The sequence below is a fragment of the Ceratotherium simum genome, chromosome 8 (assembly GCF_057802395.1).
Source record: "Ceratotherium simum simum isolate JZ-2026a chromosome 8, ASM5780239v1, whole genome shotgun sequence".
Classification (NCBI taxonomy): domain Eukaryota; kingdom Metazoa; phylum Chordata; class Mammalia; order Perissodactyla; family Rhinocerotidae; genus Ceratotherium; species Ceratotherium simum.
This window is the reverse complement of record NC_141907.1, coordinates 41,778,366-41,792,847: the sequence shown is the minus strand read 5'-3', so window position 1 is coordinate 41,792,847 and position 14,482 is coordinate 41,778,366. Positions and strand designations below refer to the sequence as shown.

The window sequence follows — 14,482 nt, the reverse complement described above, 5'->3', positions numbered from 1 at the left end:
AAAAGTGGTTAAGATGGTAAATTTATGTTATGTGTATTTTGCCACGATTAGAAAAACAGAAAACAAACAAAAACATGTTCCAACTGAACTCAGTATATTTTTCCCCCAATCGGCTTCTCATCTGGTTTTCTAAATCTCAGTGATTGCCATTTACCAGTCACCCAGGCAGAAAACTGGATGTTACCCTGAAATTCTCCCTCTGCCTCACTCTTTGTCAATCCAGTAACCAGGCTTTTTGGCTCTATCTCCTTAACATCTCCTTAGACACCCTTCACTGTAGATCCCCTTTACTGGTATCCTTATCTACTCTGGCCCAAGTGGTTGCTGTTACTGTTTCTTAACTGCTCTCCCTGCCCTAAATCTTACTCTGCTCAAATTATTGTCCATGACTTGACTAGAATCGTTTTTTCTCCTAAATTCTAGATGTGAACAAATCTTTTCCACTTCTAAAAATACTTTAATAGTTCCCCATTGGCTGCTACTGTTTAAAATCGAAAATAAGATTCATCCTGATCTACTCCGTTTTTTTCTAGTTCTTAGCTCCTATTTCTTCTTGGGGCTTTCTTCATACAATACACTCCAGCTATACTAACCTGTAGTTCCAGAGAACATGTTGTGTGGTTTCATGCCTCTATGGCTTTGCTCATGCTGCGTTGTCTGCACTGGCTGCCAGGAATGCTCCTCCCCATCCTGTCCACCTGGTGAACACCTGGTTTTCTTTGAACGCAACTCAAAACTCATGTCCTATTTGAAACTACTTTTGACCACTTCCCTTTTTCCTTCACCCAGTCAGAATTTATTTTTCCTCCTTTGTAATTCTTGCACATTAAAAAAAGTCATTGCTTCTGTTACATTTTGTTGCACTGGCTTGCTTTACATGTGGGGGTCCTTTATCTCAGATTCTTTTGAAGGGAAGGCCATAGCTTATTTCTCTTCGTATACTCAGTGCTCAAAGTGTCTTGAATATTGTACATGTCTGTTAAAAGTTGGTTGACTATATTATTTATTATATGGACATGAATCGAACATTTATCCAACAAACATTTATTGAACATCTGTTATGTTCTTGTGTTGGGGATACCAGACCTCTAGTGCACAATCTAGCAGAACAGATTTGTTAAGGAAAACAGGTACCTTAAAACTTACCCCATGATATGGCAAGTCCTTAGCAAAGGTATCAACTGAGTGCTGTGTGCTAGGTGGATGAGGAGGAGGATAGAGTGATTGTAGTGGTGATGGTGAGTTAGGAAAACTCTCACGTGGAAGATATCTTTAGATTGATTATTTTTGGTAGGAGTTTACCAGGTGTAAATTCTTTGTGGATCAGGGAATGTATTTTATTAATCATTGTATCTTTGGAGTCTAGCACAGTGATTATACTTAGTAAGTGCTTAATAAATAGTAGTTGAATGAATTGAACCTATGAAACATTCTGGGCTTCATCTATTGACTTCACTGAGCAGATATATAATGTTCCCGGCTAGAAGTAGCTGGAAAGAAATTGAGAAATCATGAAGGATTTTGGTGCCATTTTTAAGGAGTCTAGCTGTATCCTGTAGGCGATTGGGCCAGGAGAGGCTTTTAAGCAGGAAAGTGGTAGGACCAGCTTAGTATATTAGGAAGAAAACTGAATTGGATGGGGAAGAGATGGAAAGCGGGAAATGATGGGGCATAATTGCAATTGGCTAGGTGAGTGATGATGGTGGATTAAGGCAGTGACAGCAAGGATAGGGAGAAGGGGCTGGCTTCTAGGATTTTTGAACCAGATGAAGATTTAGTGACAATGAGATGAGGGTAGGAAGATGGAGAAAAGGAAATGAGGCCAGTAGGTTTGTTATGAGGCCTGTGTGCAATAACGTATGTGACAGCAGTCTCTAAACTACAAAACATTACAGCTGGTTGTTTCATCTTCTCTGGCTGCTCTGGGTTTAGATGCGGTTAAGTGGCTGTACTTTTAAAGAGATGTATTCATATCCACGTAAAATATCAAACTTCGGATTCTCAGGGGCAGGGAAAGATAATCTGAGCAGAGTGGGAGAGGAAAAGAACGCCGTCCAGCTATTTCCTAGGCAGATCCTTCTCGTATCCCCGAACTTTCCAGGAACCCCAGAGCCGCTGAGCCCTGCCCCCTTCTCGGTTTCAGTCCTCAGCGTCCCTCCGAGAGCGGGATCTCCTCGCTAGCCAATCACGCTCCATTGACGTCATCACCATGCGCAGTCACTGGACAAGTCAGAGGCGGCCCCACGTGTACTGTGTTGATTGTCAAAGTCTCAGGGAGCCGAATTTCCGGAAGCCGTGAGTTCTGGAAGAAGTTCCTGCACTTGAGTGCCCGGGTCTGTGGATCCTCAATTATGAGCGCCCCCGGCGTGCTGTCGTTTACCCAGCAAGGCTGGGAGCAGGTGCTGGCCAAAGTGAAACGGGCTCTGGTCTATCTGGACGCCGCCTGCGCCGAGAGCCTGCACTGGGGCTGCGGATCCACGCGGCTCCTGGAAGCAGTGGGGGGTCCTGCGTGTCACCTGCGGGAGTTCGAGCCCACCGCAGTTGGTGGCGGAGCCGACCAGCCCAAGGCGGTGTTTGTGTTGAGCTGCCTGCTGAAAGGCCGGACCGTGGAGACTCTACGGGACATCATCTGCCGCAGTCACTTCCAGTATTGTGTGGTGGTCACGGCCGTGAACCATGCTGTCCACCTGACGGCTAATCACGTGCCGGCGGCGGCAGCGGCCGAGCTAGAGGGGCAGCAGCCGGTGTTCGAGCAACTGGAGGAGAAGCTGTGTGAGTGGATGGGCAACATGAACTACACCGCCGAGGTGCTGCACGTCCCGTTGGTGCTCGCCCCTGCTGCTCCCCACCTTGCCTTGACTCCAGCCTTTGCTTGCCTTTTTCCACTGCTACCCTGGGATGTGCATCTCCTTAACAGTGCCCGGCCGGACAAGAGGAGGCTGGGAAGCCTGGGTGAGGTGGATGCCACTGCCCTGACCCCTGAGCTGCTGCTGCAGATCAGGTGCCTGGTGTCAGGCCTCAGTTCTCTGTGTGAGCATTTAGGGGTACGGGAGGAGTGTTTTGCTGTAGGTTCTTTCAGTCGGATCATCGCTGCAGATCTGGCCAATTATGCCCCTGCCAAAAACAGGAGGAAGACTGCCGCGGGCAGGGCATCCGTGGTCTTTGTGGACAGAACTCTGGATCTCACAGGTAAGTGCGGTTGCTGTGGAGGTCTTCAAAATCATTCTCCAAGGTGCTAGGACTTTCACTGATTCAGCATATATTTTATTGACCTCTTGCTATGTGTCAGGTTGAGGACACAAAGATGTACTAGATGGACACAGTCCCTGATTTCACAGAGTTTATAGTCTAGAGGGGAATACAGACAAGCAAATTGGCAATTACGATCAATTTGTTAAATGCTGTAATGGGTAAATACATCTTCAGTGTGCACTGTCTTGTTAAACAACCACTGCATCTAGCCCAAGAGATTGGAAAAATGGAATGATGCTGATATCGAGGAGAACTGTCCACCTGGGAACATCTTAGAAATGTGCAAATGCCAGTATTCACAGCAATCCTTCCTAAGAGGGCTCTCATATGTTAGAGGTATTAACAGATGACCTAGTGGAAGGAAACGGTACAACAAAACATGAAATTATCATAGACAGTTAGTTGAGTTTTAGATTTCTTTAAATGAGTGTTAATAAATGAGGCTGAACTTAAATATCACCAGAAAATGAGATTAAATAGAGTTGTAGAAAATAATTGCGAATGTTTATTGATTTATTCTTAGCTCTCATTCTATTGAAGACTGGGTAGCTAATATCAAATTGTAATAATATATTATTTATACACATAAGGAGCAAATGCAACCCTTAAAATAGGCGAAGGAAAAACACTCTCTGATACTTGACATGTGCATTTATCTTCAAAAGTCAAATTTGTTGTTCTCTAATTAGGTAGATATAATGCTTCTAGCAGTATAGGCTGGCCACACCCAAGTTCAGGGAGAATAATTAGGAAACTGACATTGGTAAGAGTTCCCTTTGCTAGGTCAGAAAAAAAGTTGAATTCATTTGTGGTTTGAAGTTATAAAAACCACAATAAGGTGTATTTGAGTTTTTGACCTTATAAGATTAATTTTGAGTTCATAAAATAGAAAGTAAGCTAAATGGTAATACTGAGATGTAAACTTAATTATGTGACTAGAGAAACCAGGTGTCCAGTCTGTCAGTGTGATTTAAGTATAAGTAATAATTGTAACATCCCAGAACTCTTAGAAAATTAAAAAGCACCTGATGAATATATGCTTGTTGAGTTTTTGAGTGCATGGTATATACTGTTTATACTTCTATTTCTTTATGCTCAAAATGTGGCATACTGTTTTGTAATTAATCAAGGTCACCTATTTTTGCATCCCCCCCCCAAGACTTTACTTAGGCAAACTTGAATGTTCTGGCCATCCAACATCATGGCAACAATTCCGTCGTATTTTAGTATATGACTCTTTTCTATATACAGAACAAACAAGGTCAACATAACTTCTTCCCTCTAAAAGCTTATAATATGAAGCAGTCACGAATGATTGAGAAAACAAGGGCACATAGAAAGACAAAGTTGCCATTCAGCATGATTATTCTGTACTTTCTCTCTCCTCAAGCCTCCAGATCTCCCTCCCCATACTCACCCTTCGGCTTTCTTGCTTTTATATAACTGAGGAAATATAAGCCATCAGAAAACTTCCATATCTTCCCATCACCAAATCTACCAGTCTTTCTACATCTGTACTCACATATTTTTCTTTTCTTCCTTCGTGTTGAAAGGAGATGTACTGTCCCTGCTGCGTGAATGCCAACATTTTCACCTTTGCAAATCCTCTCCCTTTTCACTTCTTTCATAGATTTACTTCTTTCAAATACTCTCCCCCTTTCCTAGATCATCATTAAAAAAAAAATCTTTTCTACTGAATTTTCCCCATCAACATACAAACGGAATGGAACATCTCCTTTCCTGACCCTTCAGGCTTCTCTGACTTCAGTTTCATTTTTTGCTCCATTTCGCAGCAAACTTGAAAGAGTTGTCTATACCTGCTGTCTCTACAATCGTCTGCTCCAATTTGCCCCAGATACCACTTCAGTCTTCTTTTCCTCTGATAGTCCCCAGAAACTTCCTCTGTCAAGACCACCAATGACCTCCATATTGTCAAAACCAGTGTTCAGTTATCAGGATTCATTTTACTCAGTCTCAAAGCAGCATTGGACACAGCAGAGTAGAGGATGCAAATGGTTAAAAATAATAATAAAAAATATTGAAGAAGTACAAAAGATATACAGATAATGTAGTTTATTGTGTGATCCCATCAAAACATAAATCTGGCATGTCATTTGCTTGCTCACAATCCTTCCGAGGCCTCCTGACCCCCAGGATTTGACCCACTATCAAATCCAAGTTCCTTAACCATTGTTTTCAAGGCTATACATGACCTGCCTGTGTGTACCTCTCCCGCCTCCTCTCCCGCTGATCTCCCCTCACACACTACGCTCCGGCACACTGGCCACCTTGCCATTCCCAACATGGGGGTGTGACCCGGCCTCAGGGCCTTTGAAGTTCTGCAGCTCAGCTTGGAATGTTCTTCCTTCAGGTATCTACATGGCTTTCTCTCTCACTTCCTTTGAATCTCCGCTCACATGTCTGCTTCTCAGACAAGGCTTCCCTTGACCACCTTCTTTAGATACTCTCTAACCACTGAGCGTGCTTTATTTGTCATAGTCTTGAGCACTACTTAACACTACTAATTTTCTATTGCCTGTATCCTCGCATTTGAATGGAAGCTCCTGAGAGGAGAGACTCTGTTTTGTTTACTGTTTATTAACTAGCACTCAGAAGAGTGCCTTGAAAATAGAAAAATACTAAAAAATACCTACTACTTTAATATTAATAAATATTATAAATAAATATTTATTGAATGAATGGATGAATGAATGAGAGAATTAAAGGTTGCTGCCAACTAGACATTCATTGAGGTTAATATTCTTATTTTTTCCTGATTGAAAATGCTTCTGAGATTCTTAAATTGCATCATTAGTCATTCATAAATGCAGTGGGTATGCACTAAGACACACATTTTCTCAATATTCTAAAATTTGACACTTTGGGCCCACAGTAAAATTTGAGAAAGGAAATAATGATATTAACAAATCGTATTTATATGACTATTTTATGGATAAAAATCACTTCCATATTGCCTTATTTGATCTTCTCAACAAATTAGGTGAGTTAGTGTTATCATTTCAAGAATAAAGAAATTGAGGCTCAGAAGTTGTTCTTTACTGAAAAAAAAAAAGCATGAACATTAGATAGTAGATCAGACTTGACAGGATTGCTCCAATATTTCTATAAAATATTGGACTTTTATAGAAATATAAAAGTTCAGCATCTTTTGTTTTCTGAATTGTCAAAGTAAGCTGTTGTGTTGTTAGTGTAAAGTCCTCACTTTCTTTGTATTTGTTTAGGATCCCTCTGCCAGTAGGTGGGATTCGAAAGTGTTCTTTAAATTAGTGAAGGCACGCAGTAGGCAGGTTGGTACGGGAGGAGACATTTTAGGTACATGAGATCATGTGAAAGAGTATTTAATGTTGAAAGGGCCATTGTTCAAAGGGAGCAAATAGGAAGTTTCTCTGGGTAGGTTCAAGGGCAACAGATAAAAAGAGAAATAAAAATTCAGTCAGTTTGTCAAGGGCTTAGGAGAAACCGTGAAAATATTATTTTCAAAAGAATGCTGAGAGAATTATACAAGGTGATGATAAAGCGATAAGAGCGAACCTCCCCAAAAGTTATTTGAGGTATTGCCCAAGTACATTTAAAATTGTAAGAGCTCTGCTTCCTTGCTGAATAATTCAGTTCAAAAGCATTTAGATGGGGCTAAGCAAGGTAGGTGTCCACACAGGGAGGAAGGCACTGACGGGGGGCCCAGGGTGTTGGAGCTTGAGTGGGGTGAGATCTCCTGAGTGGGGAGAGATCACCTGCGTGGGGTGGTAGATGGCAGCAGCAGTGGCCTGTTGGGATAGGGGATAAAGGGAAGCCAGAGTGGCTGGGATAAGGGAGAATCCTCGGGGCCCAACATATTTACCTATCTGCTGGTGCATGGAGCCAAGTTTAATTTGTGGTCCCCTCTGAAACCAATCACCTTTGGCATAGAGTACCCAAGAAATGGTCCATTACCTACTTCCCATTTTAAAATTATGACATACTCTCCTTCAAAAGGGATCAAAATTATTGCTGGCTGATAGAGGGTAGATTTTGGAGGATAGATTCTAATTGGGACTAGTTTCTTACTGTGGGCTTAATAACTTACAAATTTAAGTCTTTTTAATGGATATCTTTTGGGTAATCATCCAAACGGTCTTCCATATAAGCAGCTTACTTGTTCATTTGTATCAAAGATGTTTCAACATGGTATTATGATTCCATATTGGTAATATTCAGGGCTGATTTACAGTTGGTACATAGCTGTATTGTCAAACCTGTTTTTTACACATTAAAAAACTTTTGTTGTAGTGAGTAAAGAGAAATCCTCTACTTATTGAAACCACAAGTTACCTAATACTGTTGCCCAGTGGAGGCCAGTGATAGGGTCTAGGAGGCACTGAGGGTACTGAGGCAGCAGAGGGAGTTCGTGGTGGTAGTGGTGGGTCTGGGGATGCAGCACTTGTCCTCTGCTCCAGGGTGGCCCAAACAAAATGGAATGGGGTGGTAGGATAGGTGGTGTTGGTGGCGTTGTTGTTGTCACGGATGCTCTCTGTCCTTGCTCCAGGCTCTGGCATCCAGGAACATACCTGATCACCGTGCTCAAATGTTTTACTGATCTGCGCTGGATGCAACACGCATGAGGAGCTGGGGAGCTCATGACTATAAATTTAACGGAGTAGTTGTTATAAGAGTTTGGTGTGGTTTCTTACATCAAATTGTGGCTTAGATTGAGGCATTGTTTAGCCAGTGATGGCTGCAGACAAAGGAGTACACCAACAATTTCTAAAAATTGAAAGGTTATTTGGAAATTATTGGAATGACTTGAATGGTTTGAATTTCAATTTAAATTACTTGACAGCAGTTTTAATACAGAAACCAAAAGGAAATACATTTTCCAGTTTTTGATTTAGGTGTTACTTTATATATATAAACATTTATTTATATTATTAGTTAAATATTTTTGATGCCATCCTTGATAATTTACCATTAGAAGATTTATATACTTATATCTCTTCTTAGATATAAAATTGGCACTACCCAAAATAACCTCCAATAATTAATAAATTTTGGACAGTAACATCATGCTTGCTATATAGACAAATTTCTTTCTCATCTTTTTGTCATCATCTTTGCTGCAAGTACTATCACTTTGCCTAACAGTTGGTTTATTTTTTCAGTAAACATTTATTGAGTGCCTACTGTGTGCCAAGCATTGTTCCAGGTCTAGGGAAACAGTGGTGAACAAGATAGACAAGTTCCTTCCTTTCCTGAAGCAGTTGATAAGCTCTTAGGGCTTAAAAATATAGAAAGTTTGTTGTAGTTGTTTGAGAAGTAAATGGCCACTGATGTCTATTGCTATGATTCTGACTGACTTTTACCATGTCTAGACCACCCAGAAGCTTGGGTCCCTGCAGAGTGCTTCAGGCATGTTTGCATAGGGGATTTAAGTACAATATTCTATGGACTGTTCTGCCTTCTGATTTGTTTTGAAGGACAATTAAAAAGGTAGATGTGATTTATGATTCTCTAAAAGGTTTGAATCTGCTTTCCTTTCCATTCTTTTCTGTCTCTTAAGGTCAACCAGAGTGCTTTGCTAGTAGTCTTCAAGATGAAAATCAAAAGATAGGAGGTGGCACTAACTCTGGGAATTAAATTTCCTCTCTTAATTCAATTCTTCTGAATTTTAGTTTCATGTAAACTTTTAAATTAAATCCATTCAATTAAAGATTAACTTCCAATCCAATGGGTGGTTCTTAATCCTGGGATTATGATACACTGATACATTTATATTTGCTTTAAAGTATGGTTGCATATCATTTGTTAAAGTATTGAAATTTTATACTATTAATAATGGCTAAAATTTGAGAGCATACTACTTTTCTCAGCCCTCTACATAGATATAAACTCCTTTAATTTTCACAATACTTCTTTGAGGTAAGGATTATAATTATCCCTATTTTACAGATGAGGAAACTGAGACATAGGGGAGTTAAGTAACTCATCCAAGATCACACAGCTAATAAGTGGCATAGTCAGGGTTTGAATCTTGGCAGTTTGCTCCAGAGCCTATGCTCATAACCTCTCTCATATGTGTGGCTATGGAAAAAAGTTTGACAACCCTTGTCCTGGATAGTAGAGATGGTGCTGATGTTGTGTCCAGAAGCTAGCAGCTTCAGAGACTAAGCATAGTTGTTGGACTCTGGAGCTGCCTCAGTGTTTAGAAAAGTGACTTATTCTTTCCTGCCCCCATCTGATTTTCCAAAAAATGCAAAATAACCAACTAATATCTTCATTTTAGAGTTCAGAGGATACTGTTTAAAATAAACATAGGGGGGCCAGCCCAGTGGCGCAGGCGGTTAAGTGCACGCGCTCTGCTGCAGTGGCCCGGGGTTCGCCAGTTCGGATCCTGGGCGCGCACCAGTGCACCGCTTGTCAAGCCGTGCTGTGGCAGCGTCCCATATAAAGTGGAGGAAGATGGGCACGGATGTTAGCCCAGGGCCAGTCTTCCTCAGCAAAAAAGAGGAGGATTGGCATCGGATGTTAGCTCAGGGCTGGTCTTCCTCACACACACACACACAAAATAAAATAAACTCTCTAAAAAAAAAAAACATAGGTATGAGACACAATTGAAAGGCCATATAAGGCTCTGACTTGATTACTGGTGTTAGATCCAGACCAGTATAACAACTTCAAGTCCTAGTTTAGTGACTTGCTTGCTGTTTGATCCTCATTGAGCCTTTTGAGGGTTTTCTTATTTGCAAGCAGGGGAAAATAGCAACCTTAAAGTGCTATTGGAAGGATATAAAATCATCCATCCATTCATTCATTCACTATATAACTAATATAGTGGGTAAGAGATTAAAAAGTGGCATTTTTTAATCCCACTTTAATAAGATTTCCATTTTAGATAGCCTAGCTAGGGAGGGCCTCTCTGAGGATGTGACATTTGAGCAGAGACTGAAAGAAGAGAGGAAGCAGAACATATAAGACCCAGGGAATGGCAAGTGCAAAGGATCTGAGGTGGGAATATGTTTGACATGTTTGAGGAACGTAGGAGGCCACTGTGGCTCCCTTTAACTTGCCTTGCAAGCAAGGAGGGCCAGTGATAGGAGACGAAGTTGAAGACATAAGCAGAGGGAATGGATTGTAAGGCAAAGTAAGGATTTAAAGTAAAAGTGAAAGTCTATTGGGAAAGTTAGAGGGTTGTGAGCTGTGATGTGACATGATCAGATTTATGTTACACAGAATCATGTATGTAAGGAGTGAAGGGATTGAGGGAGAGCCTCAATATATGGTAGCTGCTGCTACTACCTGGCTTCTGTCGTAGGCATGAGTGGTTAGTTACAGTAGTCTTAGCTCTGCCCCTCCCTAGTCATAAGTCTTTGGGCAAGTTGCCTAACCTATGGGTCTCAGTTTCCTGATCTGTAAAATGTGGATAATAATAGTACCTACTCAACAACAAGGAGTTGTTGAGAAGGTACAATAAGTTAACACGTCTAGCTCCTAGAACAGTGCCTTGTACATACTGGGCACTGGAAAAATGTTTATTATTATTTTTATTAATTAATGATATGCATTTAAAATTATTTGATGTTTTATTCTTTCAAGTGTATGTTTTCCCCCTAAGTATAAGACTAAGGACATAAATACAAGAATAATTTGCCATACATATAACCCAGAAGAATTCTATTACTTGACTTCTTACTTGCCGCTAAAGGAAATGAGAGTTGGTTAGAATTAATTATTTGTCAGGAACTGTATTTTGTCATACCTAGAGAAAAAAAAAAATGAAGTGAAAGATTCTTCCTGTATGATCCTGCAAGATGACTACAATTTTGGTTACTTAGGAGAGTATAAAGAATGGTATGGATGATCTCTATTCATTTCATAAATGTTTATTGAGCAACTTTTGTGTGCAGGCTCCATGCTGGGTGATAGTGGCATAAAGCCTCACTACTGAGTGTGTCCTGGGGAGTGGCAGCCTCAGGCTCAACTGGAAGCTTATTAAAAATGCAGAATCTCAGGCCTCACCCCAGACTTATGAATGTGTTTTAACGGGATTCCCGGTGACTTGAATATGCAGTAAAGTTTGAGAAGTGCTGATATAAAGCTCAAACAGTCAAAGCTCCTGTCCGTGAGGAAATCTAATGAAGAAACACAAAGCTCAGTAAATTAGAGTATGAATGATATGTGCTTTCATAGGGTTTAGATACAAAATACTCTTTTAAGGGGTAGCCATTCCTAGGCCAGTGGTTCTCAACCTGGTTTCACATTCAAACCACCCCAGAAAGTCTGATTTTTAAAAAGGAGGCTGGGCAGAGGCTAGAACTGGTATTCTTTTAAAAGCTCCCCATGTGTGCAAAGATGTAAGTAGGAACATAGGTTGTTCTCGGGGTTCTTTTTAGGTAATTTTTTATTAGAGCTTAAGGTACATGAGGGTTGGGATGAATGACTGAGCCGGTGGTAAGAGATAGAAAGGAAGTATGATGAAGATGATGAGGAAGGAGGTTGGGGCCAAAGGCCTTAAGTTTCATGCTTAGTGAGGAGCCATAACAAGTTTTTAGGCAGACAAAATGCATATACAGGTTTCCTGTTGAAAAGTTCTCTGCTGGACAATGTGATGGTTGGATCTATTGGTTCCAAAGTGGAAACAAAGGGGTGAGTCAGACTCTGATGGGGTGGATTTTTTGTTGTTGTTGTTTTGCTTGCTTTTTTTTCTAGTCAAGTTTATTAAAGTATAATTTACATATAGTAATATTCATTCTTTATAGTGTGTAGTTTTGTTAAACAACATATAGTCATGTAACCACCACCACAATCAAGCTATAGGAACAGTTCCATCACTCCAGAAAATTTCCTTGTGCCCCTTGTAATCTCACCCTCAGTTCCTGGCAATCATAGATCCATTTCCTGTCCCTAGAATTTTGCCTTTTCAAGAATGTGACATAAATGTAATTATGTGTACATATAGTCTTTTGAGTGGCCTCTTTCACTTAGCATAATATAGTTGAGATTTATCCATGGTGTTGCTTGTATCAGTAGTTCATTCCTTTTTATTTATGAGTAATATTTGGGTATATAGATGTAGCAGAGTTTGTTAATTTGCTCATCGGTTGGACTGTATCCTTAAAGTGTGTAGAAAGGAATAACATTGAGATCTGTTGGCTCAACTCTAATTCGTACTGTGTGGTATGCAGTGATTCTTAACTGTTTTGAAATTAAGGAAATTTTTTGAGGAGCTGATCAAAGTTATGGATTATCTAGAAAAAAGCATAAGCTTACACTATTTCTCATAAAATTCAACCCTCCCATCCATCCATGGAGGAGCCCAGCCTAGGGGCTATGGGCTCCATGAGATAAAGGCAAGAAATACTGAAGGCTAGGAGATTGATGAGGGGGCTATTATAATATCTAGGTGAGAAATTGTGTGAGTTTATATTGAGTCAATATTATGAAGGATGAAGAGAAGAGTAGTTGAGTATTTAAGTGAAAGAATTAATAGAGTGGTGACTGATAATAATGATAGAGAATTAAGGGAAAGATTTGAAGATGTGGGGGATCAGAATTGACCACCTCAAAATATGTCTCTTTACCTTGATTATTTTCTCTGAAAGAAACTTTGACCACCCCCCCCAAATAACTGCCTAAACAAATTTAACTCTGGTTATGGATAGACTCAGAGGGTCCTTGCTAAGCCCATTCCAAGTAAAAGTAGAAGTTATCCCTTGTAGGAGACATTTACATTTATAAGGGAAATCTCCATTTGTAAAAGTATCCCCCTCTCTGTACCAGGAAGAAGGGGGTATGACTTTATCTCTAGAAACTCTTATCAGTGCAGAAGGCAAGGACTTAAATCTGCATATTAACCTTACTCTTGTTTACTGTGCTTTTCTGGTAATCTCCCATAGCTGACTCCCCTCACCCCCAACATCTTCCTTTGTCTTTCTATTTAAGAGGAGAACTTCTGCCATTTTATCTAGATACTCAGTTTCCCTGGGTCTCTCCCATGCATACATGCTATAAAGCTTTGTTTGATTTTCTCCTGCTGTTTGGTCTCATGTCAATTTAATTTGTAGCCCAGCCAGAAAGGACCCAGAGTGAGTAGAGGATACTCTTCCTCCCCTTCAAAGACATGCCAAGTTTTCTAGCTTGGGCAATTTCAGAGTCGATTCCCTGAAATATGGAATGTAGGAGAAGATGCAAATTAGGGGTAATATAATAAATGCTATGTGATTCTCTTATCTAAAATTACTGTGTGGGGAAATCTACTTATTGAATAAACTTGTATACATACTGCCTTATAATTCTCCCACTGCCATAGCCCGAAATACTACCTAGTATATGGCAAACTTAAGCAGGGTTTTGACTGGTATGCAGTATCTACTGTAATACATCCCCTTTGTACTAGATTTGACTGATGTGAGACAACCATAGGCACTGTTAGAAATGGTAGTATTAGAGGGGATCTAATAACTAACACTCCTTTCCCCATCCAGAATCTGAATTAATTGAATATGAGATAAAGAGTTGGCAGGCAGAGGCCAAAATACCAGCGTTATTATGCATACATAATAAACATTATGAGCGTTAAAGAATGTGGCTTATATCTATGGACAAGTGAGCTTCCTAATACCCAATCCAGAGTTAGAAAGTTTACCCACTCAGCAGCAGGCTTGGACCAGAGCAAGTCTTTTTCCTTCTTCCCAAGGGCAGAACCTAAGCTAGGAAGAATGAGTAGAGTAGAGCCTGATGGCCTAGGGGAAAAGTGATTGATGGAAGGAAGTAAAGCAAGTTCAGGAGTGTTATGCTAATTGTTATCCCTCTACATGGAAGGAAACATCAGGAGTAATACAGAAATAGTCCGTTCTTGTAAGACAGAAATATAATCAAATACTGAAACATTTCAAAATAATGAAAGACAGTCACAGATTCTTGGGAAGGAATGATGGGGAATCGGAAAGGAGGTGAGTTTTTGCATATGCGAATTCTGAGTCCAAAAGCCCTATCTCAACGCAAAGGGACAATATGCACAACCCAAAAATATCCTGTTTGTGAAATGTAGAGAAGGCTGTTGCTGCATTTTTATCTTTTGAGCCCTACTACAGTGTGACTGAGCTCTTGTGAAGGTTCCTCAATTCTTGTTTCTCACTTTATCCTATGTAAGTAGAGGCAAGTGAAGATGTTACTTGCCTTATGGTAATGATACTAGCATATACATTCACATATAATCCACAGGGTCACACAGGAATGG

General features: G+C 40.3%; 1 protein-coding gene across 1 annotated transcript in view; it reads left to right on the top strand.

Annotated features, from left to right (window-relative positions):
* Positions 1 to 2,242: 2,242 nt before the first annotated feature.
* SCFD2 (sec1 family domain containing 2) overlaps positions 2,243 to 14,482 on the top strand; it is a 386,325-nt gene continuing 374,085 nt past the window's right edge. The window contains exon 1 of the mRNA XM_004419062.3: positions 2,243 to 3,189. Coding sequence (XP_004419119.1) covers positions 2,352 to 3,189 — 838 coding nt within the window. The 5' untranslated portion in view covers positions 2,243 to 2,351. The remainder of the gene's footprint in view (positions 3,190 to 14,482) is intronic.